The 26,628-nt window shown below is 38.9% G+C and overlaps 1 protein-coding gene across 8 annotated transcripts in view; it reads right to left on the bottom strand.

Moving 5' to 3' along the window:
- Positions 1 to 260: 260 nt before the first annotated feature.
- The window catches only part of CHRM3 (cholinergic receptor muscarinic 3), a 283,715-nt gene continuing 257,347 nt past the window's right edge, over positions 261 to 26,628 (bottom strand). For 7 of the 8 annotated variants that reach the window (XM_075042050.1, XM_075042051.1, XM_075042052.1 and 4 more), the window contains one exon: positions 261 to 2,118. In XM_075042050.1, the coding sequence (XP_074898151.1) occupies positions 297 to 2,118 (1,822 nt within the window). In that variant the 3' untranslated portion in view covers positions 261 to 296. Of the gene's footprint in view, positions 2,119 to 15,051; positions 15,129 to 26,628 lie in introns of those variants that run through there. The other variant, XM_075042057.1, reaches the window with a different exon arrangement.

A 26,628-nucleotide genomic window follows, 5' to 3' on the forward strand; every position in this document is an offset into this window, starting at 1 on the left:
CAGACTTGATTTTCGTATTAAACTGGATTTATTAAAAGGATACATAAGCCTGGCAGCTGCTTTCACGTCTTGATGTTTAAATGTTTGAATCAGCACCCTGGAACCACCCTCCCACCCCATCCCATCCCATCCCGTCCCATCCCGTCCCATCCCGTCCCATCCCATCCTGTCCCGTCCTGTCCCGTGCCTTCCTGTCCCATCCTATCCTGTCCCATCCTGTCTATCCCGTCCCATCCCATCCCATCCCATCCCATCCCCGCTTCGTTATTTTTTTAAATTGTTTAAAAAATACTATTCTATGAAGCCTCCCTAGGGATCCGCTTATGAAAAATGACGGACTGCCTTTGCTGATACTGCTGTTTGCGTCGTTTTCGTTTGTCACACTGGCACAGCAGTAGCATCTTGAAAGTGTTTCTGAATGTTTTGTTACACAGTGCATAGCACATGGGGTTCACCGTGCTATTGATGTAGCAAAGCCAGTACCCCAGGTTCCAGAAAGTTTTGGGGATACAGCTGCAAAAGGTGTTCACCAGAACCATGATGTTATATGGGGTCCAGGTAATGATGAAGGCAAACAAAATGGCACTGAGTGTCTGTGCCGCTTTCTTTTCTTTGATAAGTGACATTCGTTTTCGCTTTGTGATCTGACTTCTGGTCTTCAAGGCAAACTTTTTTGCCAGGGTTGCTTCCTTGAAGGACAAGGGCAGGGCTGCAGATGCCTTGGTCACTGATGAGATGCCATCAGAAGCTGTGGTTGTCTCTGCTGACCCTGGCTGAATTGGAAGCTTAGAAAAGCTCTTTTGGAAGTTTCCACCATCCTGAACACTTTTGTGAGGGTGCAATTTTTTAGGTTTCTTTTCCTTCGATTCTGTGTCGGATTTCTGCAGTTCATCCCCTGACTCATGCAAATCTTCCGAGGAGGGTAGTTTCGTCGAATTGAGGATGGCGCTGTGACCAGGTAGCTTCAGCACAATTGAATAGATGGCTCTGGTTTCTGCAGCGATGTCTTCCTCGTCAGAGGAGGCTGAATTCTCAAGGGAGGCAGCAGCATCATTGTTGTTCCAGCTGTCGCTGCTGCTGTGCTCTTGGTCCCCCTGGTCTGCGTTGGGTTCCCAGCTCTTCATTGTGAGCCAGAAGTGGCAGCGTCTGTATTTCCTTCGGGTGGAGCGTTTCATGCTCTGCCGCTGCAGCTCGTAGCTGCTGCAGCTCCGGGAGCTGCCTGTCTGGTGGACGAATCGTGCTGCCTCTGCTTCGCTGCCCGAAGCCTGTAGCCCTGCTAACTCTTTGGTGCGTTTCTCGGTCTCCTTGTAGATCCTCCAATACAAAATACTCATAATGGTGACTGGCAAGTAAAAGGCAGCTATGGCAGTGCCAAAAGTGATGATAGGTTCACTTAGAAACTGGATGAAACATTCGTCAGGAGGCACAGTCCTCTCCCCAACAAAATACTGCCAGAACAAGATGGCAGGGGCCCAAAGAACAAAAGAGATGATCCATGCTAAACCAATCATCACCCCAGCCCTTTTGGTTGTTCGTTTGGCTCTGTATGTAAGTGGCCTAGTGATGGAAAAATACCTGTCAAAACTTATGACAAGGAGATTCATGACAGAGGCATTACTGGCGACATAGTCAATGGAGAGCCAAAGATCACAGGCCAAGTTTCCCAAAGCCCAGTGGTCCATGATGATGTACGTGGTGTAAAGATTCATGGAAATAACACCGATGATCAAATCTGCACAAGCAAGACTCAACAAGAAGTAGTTGTTGACCGTTTTCAGTTGTTTGTTAACCTTAAATGCAACAATCACTAGGATGTTTCCTATGATGGTCACCAGTGCAAGGATCCCAGTGAGGAAAGCAATCAAAACTACTTGCCAGACAGTGTGTCCACCCAGAGGGTCTTTGCTTGTGGCATTTAGGGACATGTTTTTTGATTCCACAGTGGAGAAGGGAAAACTCTCTGTGGTCTGAGGGAAATCATAGCTGCCGATGAGCGATGCTGCTTCATCAAGGAGTCCTGGCCCATGCGAATCTCTCTTCCAGAAGGAGCTCACATTTGAAAACAGGGGCGAGGCTGAACTGTTATTTTGCATGATCATTGTGGCTCTCTGACATAGTCTGCAGCAGGGAAAAAACAAACACAAATCAAGTGAACAGGTGAAGATGGTAAATAGATAATCATCCTCATACTCGTACATCAAATCCCTTCAGCACTCTGAAAGATGCCTTTAAAAGCCAAGCTGCCTGTGACACATTCCAAGTCAAACATGTATGTGGTAGTACTCAGCTTACAGCTTTGATTAATCTGAGCTCTTTGTAGTAATCACTAGTGTTTCCTTAAAAACAGTCTGTCACAGAGGAACCAAAATCCCAGGAGAATTTGAACCAGTGGTAGTGTTAAAATGCCCCCTAACTCTAAGTCTTAATTAAAACACTCCCTGATGGATCTGCCTGGAACTCTACATCTCAACAGCCCACTATCCTGCAGCCTTCAAAAACTAAATGCCAGACACATGCAGCCACAAATCCTCCAAGTTCAAATCCATGCTGGTCCCCAGTGCTATCCTGGCACTAGCAAAACACAGCCCCAGCCTCTGCTGCCTCCAGCTACAGCTAATAACAAACAAAAATATTGTTCTGTCTTTCCTTAAACCACAGAGATACAAGCCAGCATCGCTTCACTGTGTGAAGCTACTCTAATCTGTGAGGCTGCAAAGATTTTTTCATTTTCATCTACATTTCGGCTACCTGATAGAGGTACTAGAAGTTCTCATTAGCACTTTTTGCACATGCCAATATTCATTTTTCATGCATATTCATTTTTCATGCACATTTTTATACTTGGACTAAGGATTTTGTACATCTAATGACTTCAAAATGTCTTTGGGGTAACATATGTAAGATTTCCTTTGAAAATATGGTCTCTAGAGTCAGGAAAAAATGTTTGGCAGATGTATGTTAAAGCAATCGTTAAACACTTTAGGAAAAGAGGAAAAAAGCATGAAAGGGATTCATAATTAAGCCTTAATCTTTTTCCCTAAGAACTTATGTAAAATGAAGACATGCTCAGAATAGGAATTTGGATTTCCCTTATTTCATTAACTTCTGTGGTCAACTGACTAGATTCATTGTAATAAATCAATTATATCATCAAGAAGCAAGAATTCTGATGAAAAAGTCCTTCATGGACCGCAGATGTTCCAACAAAATATGCTGTCAAAGAGAAATTTTGTTCATTTTCTAACTGTGAATCCTTCCAGAGTCAATATGTTATGGCATGAGATAATAATGAGTATCCCAATGCACTGGTGTTACACAAAATATTTACCCAAGAGAAAAGGTTTTGGGTTTGGTTCATTAATTAATTTCTAAATTCTGTTTTCCCTTGAACTGTACTTGGTTTTGTTAGCAAGCCAGAAGACAATATGTGATTTTAAATGGTGCAGTCTCTTTGCCATATGCAGTAAACAGACCAACAATTCCTCCCCTTAGCTCATGCACAATAACTAAGACAACCTCTCCCATATTTCGATAACTAGTGTAAATGAGATATTATTTTTTTCTCTTTATTAATGGGAAGACAAAGTTACTATGATGCTGCCTTATTCTAATCTAATTCAATCCACTTTTAATGCATTCATCATTGTAACACACAGGATGTGAACATAATAATAACATAATAATAACAACACTAAATATTGCTCTGGGAAATTACACAGTTAAATTTAACTCTTTTCCTGATAGAAAGATTGAAAATTTGCAGCAACTCAAACAATTTCTAAAAAGAAAAATGGTAAGATTTTTATAAGCTGTAACCTAACATTGATAACTTTGATTTTCTTAAAATCAAAGTAGGTTGAAACTAAAATGATCTTTTATCAAAAACTTTGACATTCCAAGTTTTCTTTTCTATGCAAAGTTCATATGAAAGAAATGTGCAGCTTTGCATGAAACTTCAGGCAAAAAGACATTCTGAAAATTTCTCAAGCTGCTCCTCTAAAATGTTCAGTATTTTTTACCATTTCAATTGTTCCTTTCCCAGGAAAATCTAAATGAACTTCTCTGACACAATTTCACCATGTCCTTGCCACCTATTAGAAAAGCTGTGGGACATGATATGTTTCTTTTTTTTTCTTCCTCAAGATATACTGCTTCTGACTATGGAGCTGGTGTAGCTCAGGCCACCAAGCATACAGCAATGTGTCCTCATTGATGCCTATCATACTGCTTCAAAAAAGCTGAAGAAGTCAAATCTGCACTGCATGAGAGAGAGACTCATCCCACCTACACTAATGAAATGAAAGTCTGCAGAAAGTCATTTACAAAAAGGCAAGCAGAGGTCTGGACAAGAAGCACGCTCTCTTGTTTTTCATTCACACCCCCTCAGGCACACTCATACCAGCTCACTCCCTTGCCTTGACCAAAGACGACATTCATTTACATGTCTATAAAAATGGAGATCCCACATACTCAAAAATTACAAATGAAGGCCCACGGAAACCCAATGTACAATAACGAAGACAGTGAAGCAGTATTCAAGTTTGCCTTGCCCCTTCCAATGTGTGGGTGAAACAAACACACAGTTCACTTGTGAGCAACCACTTAAGCAAGTGTTGACAATGTTATTGCCAGTTGTTTATGGGCCAGGGTGGTTACTCACAGTGGGGAAAAAAACTTTGACTCAAACAGGATTGCTGGAAACCGTCCTTCTTGCAATGTCTTCCTAGGAAGCAGGCATCTTTTCCAGAGCTGTCAGATAGGACGAGGTCAAAACCAGAACAGTATGAGAGAGATCTGAAATAATGATATTTGCTAAATATATGCCAGAAATGATTAATGTTATAGGGTGCAGACCTTCCTTCACTGACACTGGGGACAGAAAGCAGAGGATGAAAGCCAGAAAGCATCCTCTCCACAGACATACACTTGTAAAACCTCTACAAGGTAACAGCCAACATTGTCAAGTATTGACTGAGAAGTCCGACAGGTAAGTTTAGATGGCAATGATATCATTATGCTGCTTTATCATAAACAAAGGCAATTTAGTACCTTCTAATACACAAGAAAGGACCCGGCAGAAGGTACTGATAAAGGAAATTAAGCTTTCACTACAGGGCATAGAATAAAAACCAGTATCACTTAGAAGTGATAGTAGAAATAACAGTATCACTAAGAAATAAAAATAGTTGACAGTTTGGTAGTGCTTCCCATTTGCATTGCATAACACAACCATAAACTAACCTAAATATTAGCCTTGGAGGTCCGAAACAACCACCACATAAAAGATACAAATAATCTTGCAAAATCGATGTGTAACTGCTGCACTATCCATCACTAAGTCCATAAACTTGTGATTGTGAATTCTGTTTAACTGTAGACTTTGAAATGGAGTTTCAATGTAAATTAACCAATAAATCCTTTCAGAAATACCACGCTTCAAAACACTCCTCATGAGGAAGCCTGGGAAAACCAGCTGCAGTCTTTCAAGGCGCCGAGCAAGTGCTGGAGCCAAACCTTTATTTCTCAGGTCAGTTCTGCCATCCCTGGACTTCAAAGTAACTTCTCTGAGCCACTGTTTCAATGAAAACCTGCAGAGTCCTTAGCAGTACAGTCACCGAGGAAGAGGAGGGACTGAGAGCAACCCACTGACAGCTCCCTGCTGCCCAGTGCAATCCTGCACACTGGAACTCGGCTTTTTAAAATCCTCAGGCACTAAAGGGACCCCTAAACTCACATTGACTGGACTATTTGATAAAATGGAAGTGCTAGCAGGACAATGGGTACAGTCTTTTGTTATTCTGGCTCTTCTACAAGCTCTTGTAACTGAACCGTTTAATTCAATAAAAAATGTATTACCCACATGCATAGAAAAAAACTATCACTACCGCCACCACCACCATAACATACCAGATCAGCGCAACTGGATTTTCTTGCCTTTAGGAAGCCAAAGCAAGCTAAGCTACCCATTATTTTCCAAAACAGCCAGGCGTTTTCTGCTTTCTCTATACGAAGTGCTGCAGGGAAAGAGAGAGTGTCCTGGGTTTGACAAGACGACAGCATGATCGGCAGTACAGCCCGCCAGCACCTCCCAGCAAGCCAGGCTCAAAGACAGAACAACGGGCAACCAAGTGGGAAAGCAGCCACAAATATTTAGTATAACAAACAGTGCAGCACAGCCTGAGTGAGGCAAATGAACCAAACTGTGAAATGATCATAGGTTTATATACCAGGTTAAGAGTTTACAAATTACTGATACCATACACTATAATACAATTTCAAGCCAGGGAGTAACAAAGGAAACTGTTTTTAGCCCAAGAATATATAATTACTTACCTAAGACTACTTCTATGCTATTCACCATGGTTTGGGTTTTTTTTTGTTCTTGTTTCTGCTTTTTAATAAGAGCTTACGAAAGGTACAGGCCAGAGAACACCAGAGGCAATGTACACTTCCCAGCGTTGTTCAGGGGAAGTGTAGGCCCAGTACAGGCAATGGCTATACATTCACATACATCCTTCCCAATGTGCCTCTGCTCCCTGCCCCATTGGAGGGACTGAGATGTTAGATATCCCACTAAGACCCATTGGCAGGGAAGGAGAAAGCAGCTACAGAAATGGTCACTAATTTTATTAAATGGGTATAACGGATTTGAAAGCCTGAATTTTTGGTATAGTCTAATTCATTGCACATGGCTGTAAATAGAAAGTAAAATAGAATAGACAGTAGGAACAGTTCTGTCACACATTTTCACTGCATTTCATTTCTCTCTGCTTATTTCATATTTCAGTGGTTTTGTGAATAATTCACATTTCAGTTCACCAAATTTTTTCCTTTCCTTAAACCTTCCTATTCACAAACAGACACCCTCCATTTTTGCAGTGAAGACTATTTTCTCGCTGTCTTTAAAGCGATCTAAGATGCATTTTCCGGGAAGTCAGACGGCACTCTATGGCCTTGGTTAGACGTGAGCTCAAAACCGGCAAGCCTTTATGATTGAAGAATTTCACATCTCATCTGTTTGCACAGACAGGAAAATTGCTTTCCTTATTTTTCTATTTTCCTCTGCATTGCTATTGTATACACATTAGCCTAATCAGCAGAGAACTCTATGGGGTGAATTATAAAACTGTTTTCTAACATAAAGAAACCAAGCCTTCCAAATGCTTAATGCAGTTACCTAAACTAGCACATAAGGTTTGTTCCAAAACTAATATTTGGTAAAATAAAAATATATATGAATTTTAAAGTTTTCCCAAAATTATTCCCAAGATTACATCTACCTAATGAATGTGTATGTGATAACAGGAAGCACAGTGTAATTATCAGTGAACAGGACCCCAGATTGACCATGACTTACTTACACTAATGACTAAATATATTACACTCAGCATAGTTTTGCATCTTTGCAGAATGAGAATAAGAGCCATGGAAATCAATCCCATTATGAAATATCCTGGCCACTGTCTTACACGTTCACAGTAGATACAAACTAATAACTTGATATACCCTTATACTTTTATATGTATACACATAAGAAGACACATAAGAATATATACATACAACTATGTCACAAAAGTATGTGTGTATATAGCTGCAGAGGAAAGTATATGTATGTATCTGCAGATATATATACACACACGAGTGTGTGTATATATCTACGCATATGTGTGTATATGTATACACACACACATATATCTGTGGATATATATACACATACTTCTGTCACATTATGCCAAATACTGGTTTATGGAAAGACTGTATCTTTCACTAATTAGCTATCAACTTGATATAGATAAAGCTCAGTCAAACATAACCCACTAACACTTCGACCCAAGCTCTTCCATTTTCCATCCATAAAGATGTTTTGCTTACACTTACTAAAATTACCTAGATTTAATGTCAGTGCTTTAAAATTGCTTTTGTGATTAATGAATTAGATTTGCTTATTATTTGCTCACTGTGTTGCTGCTGCTAGCGCGTGAGGTCTAGCATGAGCAAAGTAGGAACTCATTTATTTAATCATACATATTGTTTACATCACTTTGGAGAGCGTTTAGAGAACCTAATGCACAGCACCAAGCAGCAGAAGGGAGTATCCCTCCCGGGGAAGAGAACCTCAAGTGTTCCTGCTGGGACGCATAAGGATGCCACGCTGGGAGCACCTGGGACTGCCCACCTAACACAGCCAGGAAATTTGGTATCTAAAGCTGGGCCATGGGAAAAGCCTCTTTTATGCCTTAATTTGCCAATTAGCTTTTGCCAAACATCTACCATCTCCTTCACTTGGACTGAGAGGCTTACGTTCATACCGCCCAGCTGCACCTGCACCAGCCACTGCGGGCCTCACTTGCTTATACTGTGTTTGCTCTTCCAAACACCTTACTTCATGTAGTATGAACCCTTCACCGAGGGTTTTTATATTATGATAGAAATGTAACTTTGAATACTAATGTGTTTTAATGGCCAGTGATTTCAGTGGAAACATCTGCTTATTTACACAGCTACAAAAGTAAGAATAAATACTGAGTTACCACTAGGACCAGAAAAGAAAAAAAATCTCAGACATATTGCATCTGTTGCCATTTCAAAAATCCAGATGGCTATTTCTGATCCCTTGCACACACTTAAGACTTCCATTTAAGATTGAATTTGTTACATGAAATGTCTAATTCTCTTGCATAATTTTTGCAGATATGCCATATATAACAAACATACATCCTAGTCTGCATAGTTTAAAGGACAGTAATTTTAACAGATATTCACATTTGCTGAATAAGTGTTTCTATGCTATTTATTATTTATTTATTCTTTAGCCTCAGTGACCCAATACTCATTCACTCCATGGCTTTTACTTTCAAAGTAATCCTGTCTTGCAATCCTCTAAAATGATTCCAGGGAGAAGCTTCAGAAATGAGCTACTAATCCCAGTTGTGATATGGCCTAAGGGCAGTGAAGGTTTAGCACGGGTAGCAGCAGCAGCAGGCTTGCTGAAGGAACGGTACTTGTCTTTCTCAGGCACGTGCACTTGGTGGTTATTGTCTGAACAACTCGTACAGAACAAAGTGAAGCCTTCAAAAGCCTGAGCCTGGATGTGTCTACAATTTTCAAATGCTTGAAAACCAGAGCAAATCAGGTCTTGCTTAATTAAGATTACAGTAAATATTGACTACCAGCTCAAACAGTTAAATCTACGAGGTGCATTCTTATGAAGAGAGGAAATTATCTGAATTCCAGGCAGTTTCTCTTTTAGAGAGCTTTATTGGAATTACATCCCATCTGTCTGATTGATATTGGAGGAAACAGACATGCGGTCCGAAACGTAGTCAGAATGACAAACAAATACTGAGAGTTTTACTCGCTTTGAGCAACTCACTGACTTTGCAGGTATCTGGGGACAGGAAGGTTTGGCTGAGGAGTTGGTTACTGTGTTGAATTTAAACGTGATATTAGCTTGAGATGAAAGAAGAATACCAGCAATTTAATTATCTCGTTTATGCGTGAGGTGCATATTTTTTTCCTTTGATTAAAAACTTATCCCTCTTAGAGACTTCATTTTAATATTTGTTATATATACACTTTTTACATAGATTTTCTTAATATTTTTTTACTAATTATGATGTTGAATCGAAGTCATGATCTAAAATGTCACTGTACATTCGGCTACCTCTTTATGAAATACTGTCCATTGACTCCACAGACAACCCTCCCAATGCGGTATTTAAAGATCACATTAAAGTGTTGATCATGTGAAATAAAGTAATGGGAATTCTTCAACTTAACTATATTGTCCTCCCAGTTGATGTTAAATGCTAGAATACCTTGAATAGACATGGAAAAATATGTGCCCAGATAGAGAGAAAAAAATTTTCAAGCCTTCTAAGTGAATTTCTTCTCTTTTGCTAAAATGGCATCCTTCTTTAAAAAAACAATAAAGTTTGAACAAATTAATATCAAAATGAGCTTGTTACTGATGCTAGATAAAACAAGTAAATTTTACTGTATTTGTAATCCAGTCCTACTTTTAGTAATCCTTGCATGCATTTAAAATCCATATTTAATGTGAGTATTAGCCTCTAAGAACCTTTACAGGGAACAACAGATCTCATTAGCAGACCTCTTTACTATCTTTAACAAAACTGCTTTAAAACAAAGTAATCAATTGATTATGCTATAAAAGTAAATACATTTTTGCTTTTACTGTTTGCTCACTGACACAATATACCACCAGGGGAAACTGGAAAACAGTACAAACATTTTTCAAGTATCAAAGAAGACAGAGAGCCTGGACACTGAACTTTAAAGAAGTTCACCTGACACACACTTCTCAATTTCATTTGTCTGCAAGAAGAAAATGAAATGACAAAATGCTGTCAAGCCTTGAAACTGGAAGATTGAAAATATTTTTTCTGAAAATGCTTTCCATGGAGGGAAAACAAATAGCCCAAACTAAAAAACATAAATAAAAACTCAAACCACAGTTTTGATTTTCTGCCTTTTCAAAAACTATGGTTTTTTTCTCTGGGAAGTAATTCCATTTTCTGTCAACTTCAAGCTGAATCTCAGATATTTTTTGACAAATGCTGCTGAAATCAGATGAGTTCTGCTTTGTTATTTATTTAGGGAAAATAATAAAAAATACTTGTGCTTACATCAAGGTCTGGCAAAGAGCTATCAAGGCCTCTGGTCCAGCTGTCATTTTACCTGGTGTCAGGTCCTGTTCCATGAAAGATGTCTAGCGTCCATCATTTAAACGTGTTAGATAATATGAGTTTAAAGTTCTCTTGAGTCTGAGAGAAACCTAAAAGGTTCTAAATTGTACTATTGCTGACCACTACATTTTCTACTGTAACGATGGCATTGCACGCAGGTGCTAAAAATGCAGACCACCTACTATAGCTTTTGTCGATGATAGATAGTTTGGCAATTTACATAAGAGGCAATGAAGTGACTTGAACAATATTAGGAAACACTCCACTAAGGGAAATTTATTGTTATTGGCTTTGGTGATTAAAATATTATCTCTATCTACTGCAGCAAAACCAACACTCCCACACTGGACAGATGGTTTACTTAAAAAGCTGAAAGAAAAAACCAAAACAAACTGTTGAGACGTTTCAGCTAGAGGAGAAAAATTGCTAAGAAATAGCTATTAGCTAATGAAATCTATATAGGTATTTGGACACTGGAACTATTTATATGCAAAAGGAAATTTTATGAGAGAAACTGTGTCAGAATGTTATGTTTTTAATCACATTGCTTACTATTTTTTCTAAATAATGCTTTAAATCATGCAATCATAATAACATTTTAAAGCATTTCAGTTTGGTTTCAAGTGAAAATTGGCATAGTTGGTCAGAAAATAACATTTTCAATGTATTTATTTATCTAATTGTATTACAGAATGGAAATTCCTAACAGCTGAGATTTGGGGATATCCTTTCATACTGATAATTTGATCAAAGCATAAAAGCATATGAAATGTGCTAGTAATTTATTAAGGAACGGATCTATTGCCAGGGAGGTGAAGAATTCTGTGTGTGCCCTTTTTAAGAATTATATTTCGTTAATACAGTTGTAAGCAAAATGCTATGATGTAGTTGAAATGGAATATTTTCTACCTTAATGGAACACCTTGGTAAATAATCAGACAAAAAGGGAAAATGCTTTGTTTCAACATGTCACTGGAAATATTTGCATAAATGCTATGTTTCATTATTCACCAGTATATTTTAAGCCAATCTTTCCCTCTGTTTAAAAGTGTAGTTTAATACCCACTAGGTGGCACAATAGTTATTCAGAAGCAAAAGTCTGAACTTTGCAACAAAATCTTAACTAGCCTCTCATAAAGCTTATGTCTTATACATGGAAATTATAACCAACCAAATTATATCTATTCTTTGATAGGGACAGCAGTTAAAAGAAATGTATGTCATCCAAATATTGGTCTGAACCAAACTAGCAGCCAAATTACCAAAAAATGTGTTTTGTGCTGTAGCCTAACTTCTTTGTTTTTTTCTTTTTTTTTCTGGAACAGACATATCTGAAAGTCCTGGTGGAATTCCATAACTTAATCAAAATGGCCCCTTCCAAACTCCAACCCCCTGTATCCATGCTGCCAGGAATTTGTAAAGTCTCTGGTAAATCGCTGGTAGCAGGCACTGCAGATTTTAATGCATGCAAGCAATTGTTCTCTACTCAGATACAGACAAGTTATTAAATAATACTCCAATGTTATAATCATTTTCAGGGTTTGTTCACAGGGCTGTTTTGTTGTTTTTTTTTCAGTTGTTTGCTTTTTTGAGTTACACAGCAAGATAAATGGAGACATGTCCAATGAAAATAGTCCTGACACAGAGGGAGGAGGTGGTAATGAAAAATTTATTTTGAGTTATTCTACATAAATGCCTGTTGGTAACCCTTGTGACAGGGTCCTCTTCCTACTATCATTTCATGAGGTTGCTACATGTTTGTTTGCTTGAATATCTGCCTTTTCTGCCTACTTGAAATATATCCCAAGAGTCTGAAGTTTTTGAACTACAGTCTTAAAAAAATCAGTTCTAGTATAAAGGATACACATTGACAAAGCGGTGATTTTATTCAGTGTGCAGAATGGACATGCTCCAGCAATTAATGGCAGTTGCACAGCAGAGCCCGGGTTTCTTTGAGACCCTCTTGCCTTATGGTTGTAGGAGGTACGTGGTAAAGGAGGCACAAGAATGAGGAGGAAAAAGGAAGGACTCACAATTAAATAACTCGAGTGTATTCCTAATTCTGTTACGGGGTTTCCACACAGTACAGGAGGAGTGACTTATGCAGATCTTTCAAATAATATCACCGTACCTTGAAAGGATACTGCAAAACTGAATTTAGTAACTCACAGGCATTCTTCAACTTTTGTATATGCAGTTTTGCAAAACGAATGATCTTGAACTACATCTTTGCAGGTTTTCATCTGCATGCTTCTAAAATGTTAAAATCATTCAATCAACAAAAAAGACAATTTTTTAAATTCAGCAACTATATATTCATCTACTACACTACAAGTTTTCTACTCACTATCTAGCTAACACACTCACTGTACTCTGCATTCCCTCCTTGTTGCTGTTTCTGAGGATTCATGCATTCTGATATGGCAAATAGAAAGACATGGAGGTATAATTACATTAGCTATAAAGGTTGCTATCTAAGTAACAGGATTTTGCTTCTAAAATAAGAAGGTAAAGTGAACCCATGGTTGTTTGCATTTGCTCTTTCAAGCCTACAAAACCTGCATTTTGCAAACCCATTACAGTCTAGGATAACCAACAAGAGACTTAAAATCAGCAGTCCTAGCTAAATTAGAAGGAAAATATTTCTGCCAGCTTTGATAGTGTTGCTCAAATGGCAAGTAGAATATGTTACTTCCAGAAAGGAAGTGGAAAGCTAGAAGAAAGAGAATATGCACCTAGAAAAAAATATCTCCTGCCCTGAAAGGTCAGAGGAATTTTAATGCTTGAACTAAGAATAGGGATGCATGCTGCATGTGGTTTCACTGAGTCTCATTGCTCAAAAAAAGAAGTATTAATGCTTCATTAAGTATGAAGTATTCCCATCCATTCATCTACTTTTATCATCCAGCTGCCCCACTTTTATGCTTTGGTTTGCCAGTGAGCTGTACTTCCAGGTTGCCATTCAGGAGAGTATTTTGTTTGTTGTTTTTTTAACCTTTCTTGGCAGTCCTATAGTGATACATGTGGGTAAAAGCTCCTAGGACTGAGAAGTCTTAATTAGGTAAGTATCTGCAACAATCCATGGACAGACTCCAGATGAAGTAAATGGATTTTGGGCTTCTGCTGGTGGACATCTGAGCAAAGGAGAAATGGAAACCTCAGTTGCTGCTCTTGGTACCCTCCCCTCCCACTTCTTGCAGGATGAAAGGTTTACTGTAGAAGGGCCAGTGTGGGCTCCGCATCTTGTTCACCTGCATGACCTGAGCAACAGCTCCCAGAGATGTTTTAAATTCAGTATTCCCAGTTTGCAGGGCTTGTGAGCTGGTTCCCTGTGTTCAGAGAGAAGCTTGTACTGTAGTGTCAGCGTGCTCTCCTAAAAAACCTGCCCTGTGGGCCAGGGGATGTTCTTTGGAGAGGAAGAGGTACAGCCAGGGTTGCACTAGGGGAAAAGTGAATGATCAGTGTAAACTGCACGTGCGTGTGATTGTTTGTGTCTTAAAAGCTCCTGGAGCCCTGCATGACATTTCACTGTACAAACAACAACAATCTGGATAAAGATAAAAGGAACTTGGGTTATAAAATACAGTGGAAGGAATGACAGAAGGTAAAACAACTGAATAGGTAGAGCATTGTAAAGAGATTATTAAGATGCAATCTGATAACTCCTCATGGGAACTTGAACTCAGCGTGGAAAGCAGGGAGGGCATGCAGGCAATCATGCCTTTTGGGCTAAGGATTCTTGTATCTCAAAGTAGCAACAAAAACACTTGAAATAAAAAGACATTTCCATTAGTTGGAGCAGCAATTCTCTGTCATCAGTCCTCCCTCTTCCTATGGTAGCCCTCATGGCTTACTCTGTAAGAAAGTGAGGCTATTACAACCACAGCTATAGTTAGGAGAGGAGTCCAGTTATAATGGAGTGAAGATGTCAAGAACAGCTGGGGCTCGTAATCCCCTTCTACAGAAATAAGCATGTTCAGTGATGAACTATTCAAAATTAAGCAAGAAAAAAATTGCTTGAGAGCTGCTGGAAAAAATGCCTCTGTCCTAAAGAACCTAAATTTTTGTTTGTCACAGCAGAAGTACAAATTCAAAGAGTAGGAAGGGAAGAACAAGGGTTCTGTTAATAATATCAGAATTTTACAGAGCAAGATGAGAAGACACAGAGTTGTTTTGGCATATATTATAAAAAAACCAATGTCTTATTTCTCATAGGTGTGACAGGAAAAGTGCCAGCGATGACCTTAGTGAAGAGAAGGAAGAAGGCACACTACCTCCCAGACTTTCAGGAAACCCACCCCTTGTGTTAAATAAATAAAATAAAATAAAAAAAATCCCTCACCCAGTTACTTCTGGTTTACACCATTTCAGCTGAGACCGAGACCTGATCGCAGATGCTTGGTACGGTAGCACGAAGAACAGAGCTAAAAAGAGAATCAGGTTTCCAAAGAGACCAGGCGTTACGGAGGAGCCCGTGACTCGGCGCAGCGAGCTGAGGCCAGGTGACGGCAGACAGACGCGTGAGTCTCTGCGCCAAGTCCTTCTTCCTGCCACTCCAGCTGCTGCAGAGCAAGTGTCTGAGCAAATCCACCATGCTTGCTCCTGCAGTTGTCATTGCACGGGACCTCTCCGATCCAGTATTGTTTTATGAGAGAAAGGAGGCGGGGAAAACTCAGTCTCAATAAAGCAAGAAGACATCAAAAATGACAGACGAGAAAAAGAAAAGCAACTTGTTCCCAGGCCTATCCTCACATCAGTGAATTGCTTTAGCAGAGGAAAGGCACAGATAAGGAGTGGCCCATCTGACACACTGATCCCCCCGGTGATACCGGCAGGCAGCTAACGGCCCCAGTCTGGTGCTGGCTGTGCTGGGAGCCCCAAGGACTCCTTGCTCCTTGGGAGGGAGCGGTCACTGAAAGGGAGTGAGCGCATGGTATCTTAATAAACCCAGGGGCAAAAGGAAAATGCACTGTCTGGATCTATCTGTATGCACATGAAATACAGGGGTGAGGGCACGTGGAAGGAAACTGGAGGTGGCTCCTCAAGTGGCTCTGTTCTGAAATATGATAAGAGACCGGAGTCCACATCCTGACTGGCTTCTTTATCTTTTCTCTTTAAGTGACATTCATATTTTAGTGATAACTAATACTTTTCATGGGCCAGTCCAGAAGTGACATGCAAGGCATATAACCATGTTATAAGGAAAGTGAACCTGTGAATACTGTGTTAACATTTGAAAAACCTTGGTCTTTAGGAGGTCAAACACTGTTGCATTGTATGATTATTGCCAGCAATAGCAAGCAAGACTGAACAGTGTAGGAATGTGCCTGAGCTGCTATATTTATGCATGGACTTTCTAGCAAAGTGGGATTTTTTTGTAATCCTTCTAGCTACAAGGATCCTGCATCCTGAGTTCTTCTGTGCACTACAATGTATTGCTCTCAGACGTACAAACAAACAAAATACAACCACTGTTCCCTGCTTTGCTTCCCGTGGTAGTGCAGCAGAGTTCGAAGTTGTTTATACACAAAAACTTCTATGTCATAAATCCCATATGACTCTACAGACAATGAGAAATATCACATCAGTGGTCAGTTAAACAACATGTGTCCCTTAGTCTCCCAGGAAAGAAGCAGTTTTTAGCATTTTAGGTTTTAGTCCAAGAGAGCTCTTCTTTCTAAAAATGTTAAAGAGACTTCTGAGAGCATAGAATACAACAAGACACTCAAGGTCCACCAAAATAAAAACCAGTGTAAACTGGGCATCCACATTGTCTCTGCCCTAAAGGTTTATCTTCTCTTTGGTATAGCCAATTCGGTAAATTGGCTATATCGCCAGTTTAACTTTGTCCAAATTGTTTTAATAGTATGAGCTTTCAGAGAAGGCATATTAGGACAAGTTCACTCAGATCAGGAGGATGTATTGTTTTCCCTTGTAGCACAAGAAGACTAATTTGAATTTGTAACAGTAAATTGAACTACAGCTGTGAACAGGAATGCAGGACCCTTGTCACTGTAATATAGTCTGACCAGAGGGGCCAAACAATGACATGGTGGTGTGGTGGTGTAACAGCTGGAAGCAATGTTTAAGGGGTTTTTGAAGATGAGGCAGCTTGGTAACCCTGTCCTGCTCTTAGGTGGATCCATAATCACTGGCTGCTGGCTCCTTTCAGAGGCCAAAAATTTACACCAGATGGACCTCTGCTTCTTAGCCAAAATAATGTTTCAGGGAGAAATAAAACTGGAATTTTTTATTAAACCAATGTTAGCAATCCTGAGCAAAGAGATAACAAACAACACTGTTCTGGTCCCTGAATACAATTGTTTTAAAACAATAATGTACATTACTTAGCATCATTAAAATGTGCATTATTTATTAATTTATTTACTATTTAAAGGTGCATTTGGTCTACATTATGTCAGAAGCAGCTATCACGTGTATGGGTACCTCCAGTAGTGACAAATTCTATCATACCAGGTTTGAAACACTATGAGGGGAAAAACGAAGGTGCATTAACCCAGGTATAACGGCAATTGAAGGTGCTTTTACTATTTACTTTGTGCCTACACCACTAAGTATGATAGATTTAATTGAATTGCTCTATCATCAATATAGTACACAGCAGGATTTTCTGGATTTCTTGCTGTATTGTGAATTTATCATCAAAATGGTGCTGGATTTCCCTGCCATTCTCAATATTGTGTGCCAAAAATACATTTTCTAACTAAATGCTTAATGAAAATTAAAGCATTGGGGTACTTACCCATCACTGAAAAGTACCTATTGAATTTGAATAGGCATTTAGCATCCAGTGACCCTGGCTTTTTCAAAAATCCTGTCCTTAATCAGCAAATGTGGCCCAATTTCAGAGATTCAGATTATCTGCATTTCTACTGAAGTTAGTGATAAATTATGGATTCATACAGGAATTCCAAGATCTTGAAGGAAGTAATACTAACTTAATTATTGACACTTAATAATATCAATTGTTGCCAGCGAACTGGTAAGTCTTTCAAAAGGAAAAATACATCCATGAGGGACAGTTCTGAATCAGTCTCTGCTATGTATTAATATTTACTTTAGTTTTTGCAATGGAAAATAGTGCTTAAATCTCACTGTAGCCTGTTTTGATCCGAGCTTGCTTTTCCAAATGTCTGTTTCCCCATCAAGCCCTCTCGCTAATCTTTATTGCTGTTTCACAATGTTTCCAGCTGAAAATGTATCCATACAGTTAGTATCCTCCAAGCTCCAGTTTATTAGTGAATACAAATAAGCTGCGACTCTTAAGGATTCATGTAACCTTACCAATATTCCCATGCTGGCTGTGCTTTCAACTGCAAGAGAAACGTTCCACGTCTGCAGCTGCAGCATATTAAAACTCAAAAATGAGGGTTTTGATGGCACTTGCACATTTCTGCCCTTTCATCTGTCCTTTATCACTCATTTACTCACAGGAGGAAGTGACTTTTCCTGCCAAGGTAGAGGTAAATTGTGTCAGACAAGGGCAAAAAAAAAAAAAAAAAAAAATTCATTAGTGTACCAGAGGAAACAATTTCTGAGACACGAAGTGTCAGCAGAAATGAGAGTTTCTACTGTTTCTCTCCCATGATCTTATTCAAAAAGGCATAATAAACCACATAGCTTTTTGTTATTAGAAATAATTTTCAAATTATAGGACCTAGATGAATCAATGTTTCACTAGAGCCTCTCTACTCATCAATACTTTGTTTTCCTTTTATAAAAAAAGAGGAAAAGCTTTTCTGAGAAGTAGAAATAAAAATGTGTGTTCTACTTGTAAAAATGCGAGAGTTGGGAAATAATAAACGCTGACATAATTGGAAATATTGTCCTTAATTCTAATGCTGCAAGATTCCACACTGAATTTATTTCAACACATTTCATTTGTAATTTCAACTTCTTTTCTTCCATTTGAGTAATTTAGCACATTTGCAAAGCTTCTTGCCCCTCTTATTTTGTAATATAAGAAAAAAAAAATTAAAACAAGCCTTAACATTACTTAGACTGCAAAATTGGGCTGTTGGGGGAAGACAAACAGGAGAGTGAATACACCTGCAGGTTTTCTGGCATGGGCAAAGAGAAGGTCAGCTGGAAATGGGGGGCACACCTAACCCCTAACATAAGAAGGAAGAAAGAGAGATACTGGTATCAGAGGAGGGAAATGGAAGACATTCAAAGCTCCAGCCATAACATAGTCCCTAGTATGTGAGAGTTTCAGGGAATGATGGGGATGTGGCTTATAGGGAGCTCACAGTCAGAGATTCAGGGATTTTGTGCCTCATACAGCGCACAAAATCTCTAGAGCTAATAACACGTTTGCAAGCCCTTGTTACCCCAAGGAGATGAAAGGCTGGGATTTTACTCTCCGTGTGTGCCAACCCCCCCAGGTATAAGAAGCCACTGCGGCAGGGTCTCAAGTGTGCGATCTGAACTCCAAGTTCCCGAGTGCTAACTTCACTGTGCTTTCAGTTGGCTGCAATTCATCCTGGTGCACTGCTGAGTGGGGATGCTGGGCAGTAAGTATCACCAAGTAACTTCCCAGTAACAGCCCTCACAGTATGGCAGGTCAGAGTTCACTTGAGACTGTCAGTGATGTTTGCTAGGTTTTTTAATTTATTCATTGAAACTCCTGGGCAGAAATCAAGCTAACCAGAAAAACAGGAGATCAAACCTGGAAGCCAAAATTTGAGTAACCGAATCTCAGCTGATGGCACTTACAGTGCCTTACTCTGGTCAGAGGCAGGGAGCACCAGCCATAATCTAAAGATGTAGGTGGAGAGAAAATCAGCACGGCTAACAAAATGTACAGGGATAACTGATATGTGCACACACAGGGCAGGGTTCTGGGATGCCTCATTTTAGCAGTAATTGGAGAATGAATCCATGGGGCTTTCCCTTCACTAGCCTTTCCCTTTGCTATATATCATTCATTTTCCTGGCTGCATCAAGTACTTGATCACCTCCCAGTCTGATTCATATCAATATTATAATCTTCATTCATAACTGTTTTTCAAAAAAATCTACATTGATATTAAATAGGAATGTCTTACTGCAAACTCAGGGAATCTATAAAAATAATTTCTCCATTAGAAGGTTTCTTCCAGGCAGATTTTTCCATTAAGTAATTTTCACTGTAATGTCCACTTAACTTTAATTGATAGAAGTGAAATGCAAGCAAATTCAGATCACTTAATTGTCTAGTAAGTGCATATTAGAAGTGGATGGCAACCAGGTTCTTCTTTCTTTAGGAATTAAGAAGTTACTTTTTTTCTTCTAACATGTAAAGAAATTTCCAAATAACTCAACCAACCATTTTGGTTCCCTTGAACTTGTAAAAACCAGTTCATAAGTCACCACTTTCCAAGAAAAAGACCCATTCAAACATCTTCCCCTGTATATACTTAAGCACAGAATTCCTTGTGTGTGCACGTACACACACACACACGCAGATGCAATGTTGCATGGTTAGAGAAGTCAAGAGGCTACACTGGGCTCTGTTCCTAATGGGAGTCACTGGTGTGTCATTCTGCAAGTCACTTTAATTCCTCATTTTTATAAATGGGTATAAGATCCATTTACCTAATTGTGATGTCCAAGTCCCAACTGAATTATTCCATAAGACATATTCATGCCTTCGGAAGAAAACTCCTTAAAGCTAATAGGAAATAGCTAATAGTTATTTAATTTGACCTTTTCCTTAAAGCCAGGTAAATATCAAACCTTAGTTTGCATGTCTAGATGAAATTTGATTTGAGAAATCCAAATGGAATAGCAATACTTTCACAGCTCTCGAGCGATGCTATCATACCTGGTTAGAACAGTCACTCAACAGGACCCCGATTCTGCTCCCCTTGCTCTTGTTCAGTAGCGTGGACACGGATAACGCAAGCAAACTAAGTGGGGAAATTCAGATCATTCAGCACTGTGAAAAGCTGCCATCAACTGGATTAGTAAATTGGTACTTACCAGCTCAATTTTATGGGCCTTTGCAAGATCTCTCTATATGTGCCTGCTGTTAACCAATAAAGCCTGAAATCTCGTCTGCAAGGGGTTTGGCATGGGAGACTCCCCCTGGCTCTGAGCACTGACAGTCCTCTGTGTTCAGAGGCTTCCCGGAGTGACTCTTCTGTCCTCATTAGGCTTCTCTTAGAGAACTTGACTTCTTCGCTTCCAGGCTGCTATGCACTATCACGCTCTTAATAGATTTGGATTTAGCCTTTTAAATAACAAACAATCCTGATTTATTTTTAATAATTTTCTTCTTCTGTTTGGCATTAGATCTTTACCCTAATCTCTTCTAAATATACACAAACTTGGGAGGTTCCTTGTATCTGTGTTAATATGACTTTTCTGCAAATTTGTATTGACCTCTCATTTTTCTTTCAGCTCATTTCCATCCATGCAAAACAGGAATAAAAACCTACTGTTCTTATTCCTGATTTATTCTATTAACTCACAGATAAAGTGTAAAGTAGCAAAGAAGGATTATTCTGCAAAAATGATATTACGTCTGGCTCATAGTAAATGAAGGACAGCATTTATGTCTTCATTCAAAATGCACTCAACAGGAAACAATCATTTCCAATTATGCTTGCCTATATAGGAGTGTTTATTTCCCTACAAGTTTAGAATTGTAGCTTGCAGAATGGATTCTGAAAAATTCATTTATAAACTGCATCAAAACTGCATAAAAGATATAATGCACCAAAATAGTTTGCTATATTTTCCACATTTTAACTACCCAGCAGGAAAATAATGATCTGCAAGCTTGTTGTTTTCTATATGCTTGGGTGATACTCGACCTTCTGTGCAAGCCAAGATCTGAGTGAATGTGGGATATACATAACTTATATACTTAACTTTTTTATTTTTCCTTAAAAGAACTGGTAGCATATATCCACCAGCTTTTTTTGCAATCAGAGAATGATGATGACAACCACTCATGTAGCAGTTCACCATTAGACTAATAGAGATGGTTTAATCCTGAACTATGTGTAGCAGTCAGGGATTAGATGGATGAGGGTCTGAGTGCAGGAAACCAGCAGGACCACTGGGAACCATTTAGCTCCTCAGTGCTCTGCAGCTCAACCCTACAAAAAAACCACTGCGCGGGCCTGTGTGCTGAGGTAGTTGCATCCTCGCTGCCATTCATACATCCTCTGTGGGTCAGCAGGATCTTGCTTGGTCTGTCAAACTTACAATTTCATTATTACCTTTTACAGAATGTATAAATCATTTGCAAGCAGAAGTTTGCATGGAGGTCTGTTACACAGATATACCATATATAAATATGTATATACATATTGAAAAAAAACTAAGCCAGAGGTTGACTTTGGTTTCCTGCCCAGACCTGCCACTCTAAAGATACTTCAAGTATTGTTAAAAGATAAATTCCAGTGTATTGCTTGACAGTTGTTTCCCACAAGTTTTTGACTCCATGCAGGATTCCCACATATTTTTATATCCGTAGTCATGTTTGATAGTCCTGTTCCAAGATTTTGGTACGTCTTCCCTCAGCAACAGTTTTAGAAAATTATTATTGCCAACTGATCTGCTGAATTGTTATTCAAATTATCACACAATGTTACATATTGCTGTAGCTTGGCCAAGAATAAGGTTTCACTGGAGTTCAAACCAAACTACATCAAAGCAAAGCAAACCAAATCACTGTCCAAATCAGAGCTGTGGTGACAAAACCATAAAACCTTTAAAACTTTAAGGGGAAGCACAATATATTTCTGAAGAATATTGTCTGATGGAAACACGAGTGTGGATTAGATAATCCATGATGTGACCCTCAGAATTGTGATCCTAATTAAAATATGGTCTTCATTCAGAAAAGAATTTAAGTAAATTCTTCATGTACGCATGTTCTTAAATCCAGCTACATCTGCTATAGATTTAATGTGCCTAAATCTACTATGTTTGTCGAGAGTATGTTTCCTGTAGAGACCACACAGAGTCATGACTAATAAGCCTGAAAAATAATGCAACCTGAATGTAATTTTATGCAATTCTAAAACGAAACAAAAGTTAATTTGATTGACGTGTTGTTTTTACACAGGTGCTTTTAAGATTCCAAGGAAATAAATCCTGCTGATACTCTGCTTTACTGTTGACATCCATCAGAGTTTGTTTAAAATACTGTGCTTTATCAAATATTGGAAATTTATTATATAAAGCTCCCAACAGCAGGGTGTAACATATTCATTGTTTCACTGTCTACTAATATTTGGACTTTTTCTCAAACTACAGAAACACTCTACCCCCCCCCCAAATGGTAAAAAACCCCAATGAAATAATAACGCTTATCGTTCATAACCTATTTCCACCAGCCTATTGCACAATTGATCCTAATCTCGTTCAACAGATTTTATGTTTTTTTTCTTAACCTCTCCTGTAGTTCAAGGACTGGAAAAGAATAATAGAGGAAAAGGTAATTGTTGAAAAAAGAACTGAAAAATTTACTTCTTTTTGCTGAGGACCAAACCGTGACCATTTAGTAGCCCTGACAACAAATATGGCCTGTGGATCACTTTGCCCTTTCAACACCAGCCTCTGTGAATGGCCAGCCAACATGTATATGCTAAGGAGCCTTTCCTCTGTGCCACATCCTCTCCTGAATATTTGATGGCAGTTTGCTTGAAACAGCAAATGGAAGGAGATCTCCTGAACCACATACAGCTGCTTCTTATACAACCACTGCACGAATCCTGGTGGAGGTCCTTTAATCTCCCTAGCCATTGCATGGTTGCAGGATAAGATACACTGAACAGAGAATTCAATAAATCATATCAAATCAATGATTGCTTTCTCGAATACCACAAAACACCTCTCCCTCAGAATTTGACTAGCTTATCTGAAAGGTATTGGTCCCATATCTCCAATGTAATTGATGTCTCCAATGAAATAAATCCCTTGAACTTACAGGAAGTCCATCTGCTTCCAGACCTCAGCGTGGAAAATATTTTCTCTCTGACTTTCAGTATTACCTATTTCTCCTGAAGCTTTTTAGAATCTACAATTTAATTTACATATAATTTTGTGATTGATGGCAGAGCTTCAAAATGGTGCTCTCTGAACTATGGAAAAAATACTGGCTACATCTAAAGACAGTTGTCATTTTTGTAGCTCAGTGAAAGTAGATTTACTTGCCAAGTATCCCTGAGGCCATAATTAATGAAAGTCTTCAGGCAAAGGGAGGGTAAAATGCACCTGGACTTCTAAAACTCTAGTTTGACAAACAACTTTCCAGTTGCAGAGTTTTTCCCAGTATCCTTCATGGAACTGCAAAAAAGTATATGGAGTTACTAGTGTAAAAATGGTATAAACCCCATGATTTTGAGCAGAGAAAGTTTTGAAGAATGGTTGGAGCAGCTCAAGACAGACCATGGGTAAAACTGGGCATGTGAAAACCCCTATTTTTCTTCAGAGGAACTGCTCCTTTTTTTGGTTGGAATGAAAAGCCAGTAGATCAAATTCAGAAGGTTTGAGGCTTTTTTGGGTTTTTTTTGAATCCAAGCAGGTTTTCATTTTGACAATGTAGAAAAATTATTTCAGTGTCAAAATATTTTACTTTGATAATGTCATAAAGTGTTTTAAATATTTAAATTTTAAAAATGTTAGTAGTTAATTAATTGGTAGTCTACATGATGCATTTAGACCCTTTCACATCTAACATTTCAGTAGAATTGCTATATTTCAGAGAAAGTCTTCCATTTCCTGAAAAATGCATTTAGCAGTGGAAATTGCTGTACCTGAAGCTTCCTGTCCAGCTCTATTTGTAAGGCTTATAGATGTGAAGTTATCTGTTACCCCACTGAGGTGCAGACAAAATCTCATTAGAAATTTTCAAAGTAGAGGTTTTCCGAGTCTCTTTTTTAAAAGGCTATGTATCAAGCATGAGACCTATTTCCATCAGGTACTGTTGCAGTACTGACCTAAAAAGTTTTGCAGGAGGCTCAGGAGATACAAACTAAATTACAAGAATACAGTGGCTCTCCTTTAGTTCCCTAAATGGTGCCCAAACTGAAGGATTGATCTGACAGCACACATTTTTGATTCAGATGAAGAATTAGAAGAACCATCACCAAAGGAATTAAAGCATCAACACTCCAAAGACATGAAAAAAATCTCTGACATGATATACAGGAGTAAACCATTAGAGACAATATCGGGATGCTTTCCAGTGCCAGAATCAGATATAAGGTTATGCTAATTATACATGTATGTTTTTAGAAACCATTAACATGTGGTATGTGGCATTCAAGTATTGTCCTACAACTGTAACATACTCACATCATTCTCATTGGGATCATAATTAAAATCAAAGCTTTCAAAACTCAGTTAACTAGTTGGAGCTGAAGTTTTTCCAAAGTCCCAGGTTTTTGGGGGATGAATTCATCAACTTTTAAGGAGAAAGAAGTTAAAGTGATAATTTTAGGGCTAAACTTCCAATACTTCCAAAGAGGTGATTCTGCCACACAGCTGTTTGAGAAGGGAGGACGTAGTTCCCTCTGACATTCCTAGCACTGCTTAGGATCAGGTCAACCATTTAGTCTAGCAGTCAACATTTTTTTTTTTTCTAGTTCTGACAGTGATTATATGACTTTGAAACTAAGCTCCTCATGATATCAGTTTCAAAGGCATTAAGGCTGGTTTTCACCCTGAGCTATTGACTATTGTATATGAAAAGTGCTTAGAAGTCCAGATCGTGAAGACCAAAGATGGCTCAAGTTGAACATCAAACTACAGACTCACGTAAACTTTGTTTTAAGGTCTTGGCTTTTAACTACTTTGTGCCTCAGTTGATCTATCCGAGTAGAAAAAAAAAAAGCATTTATTTAATTGGCAAGGCTATTTTGAACTAATTATTTACAAGTGCACTGAGTCTATGTAATTAATTTTTCTTTTCCTAAACTCTCACAGAATTGCTAATCTGACTTTAACTTTTTAGTATCTATACACACTGCAAAGTACCCTTTCCAAGCAAACAAAAAAAGTTCCATATGGATTGAAAACCTTATTACAAAACCAGCAGAGTTATAACAAGCACCATCATAGAAGTCATGGATCACCTTTTGCAATGAAGCAAGGCATTACATGGCTAACCTTTTAAAGTAAGTTAATGCTGCAAATATTGTGGCAGGTTTTTTTTGACAGAACACATTTCCCACCAAGGGCAACTGCCCAGGTCCTTGAATTTCCTGCTCACCTATGCTTGGCAACCTTGCCAGCTTGATAGCTCACGGTGTTGGAGCTCTGCTTTATATCCAGGAGGAAACCTTTTCCTCAGACTGCCACACTTCTGTTACTGCTGCAAGGCAACCCTGCGGGGGTGTCTGGCCACCTCTGTTGGCAGCCGGCAGACAGCCCAAACCTGTTCCCTTGTCACCGCTGAGTCGCAGAAATAGGGACTTGAGGTGAAACAGGCACATCTTTACCTAAAGCATGAAGGCGTAACTCCAGCACGTTCTGGAACATATCATGGACCTCTAAGCAACGCTCTGCGGATGCTAGTGCTGAAGCAACGTGAGTCTTTTCGCAGGCAGGAAGGGGCATAAGGGGGACAACCACAGCCACACTCGTGCCAGGAGCACCCGGCCTTGCTCCTGTCATCTGGAAAAATTTGATGGGAAAGCATCAGATTTGGGCAGTCTTATACTCAGGTAGGATACGGTTCCAGTTTAAATGGCACTGGAAGTTTGTCAGAGCAGAGAGTCAGTTACAACTGACTGTGGTTGGGTATGTACCCACATACCTTTTTTTTCTTTTCCCCCATTAATTCTTTGAGTTTACGTTTAAATTGAGGGGAATAAATGTACTCAGCACATTTGAAAATTTGAAGACGTATTACTCACCTAGCAAATTATTTTGAAGCCTGAACTTACACATTAAATCT

The sequence above is a fragment of the Buteo buteo genome, chromosome 12 (assembly GCF_964188355.1).
Source record: "Buteo buteo chromosome 12, bButBut1.hap1.1, whole genome shotgun sequence".
Classification (NCBI taxonomy): domain Eukaryota; kingdom Metazoa; phylum Chordata; class Aves; order Accipitriformes; family Accipitridae; genus Buteo; species Buteo buteo.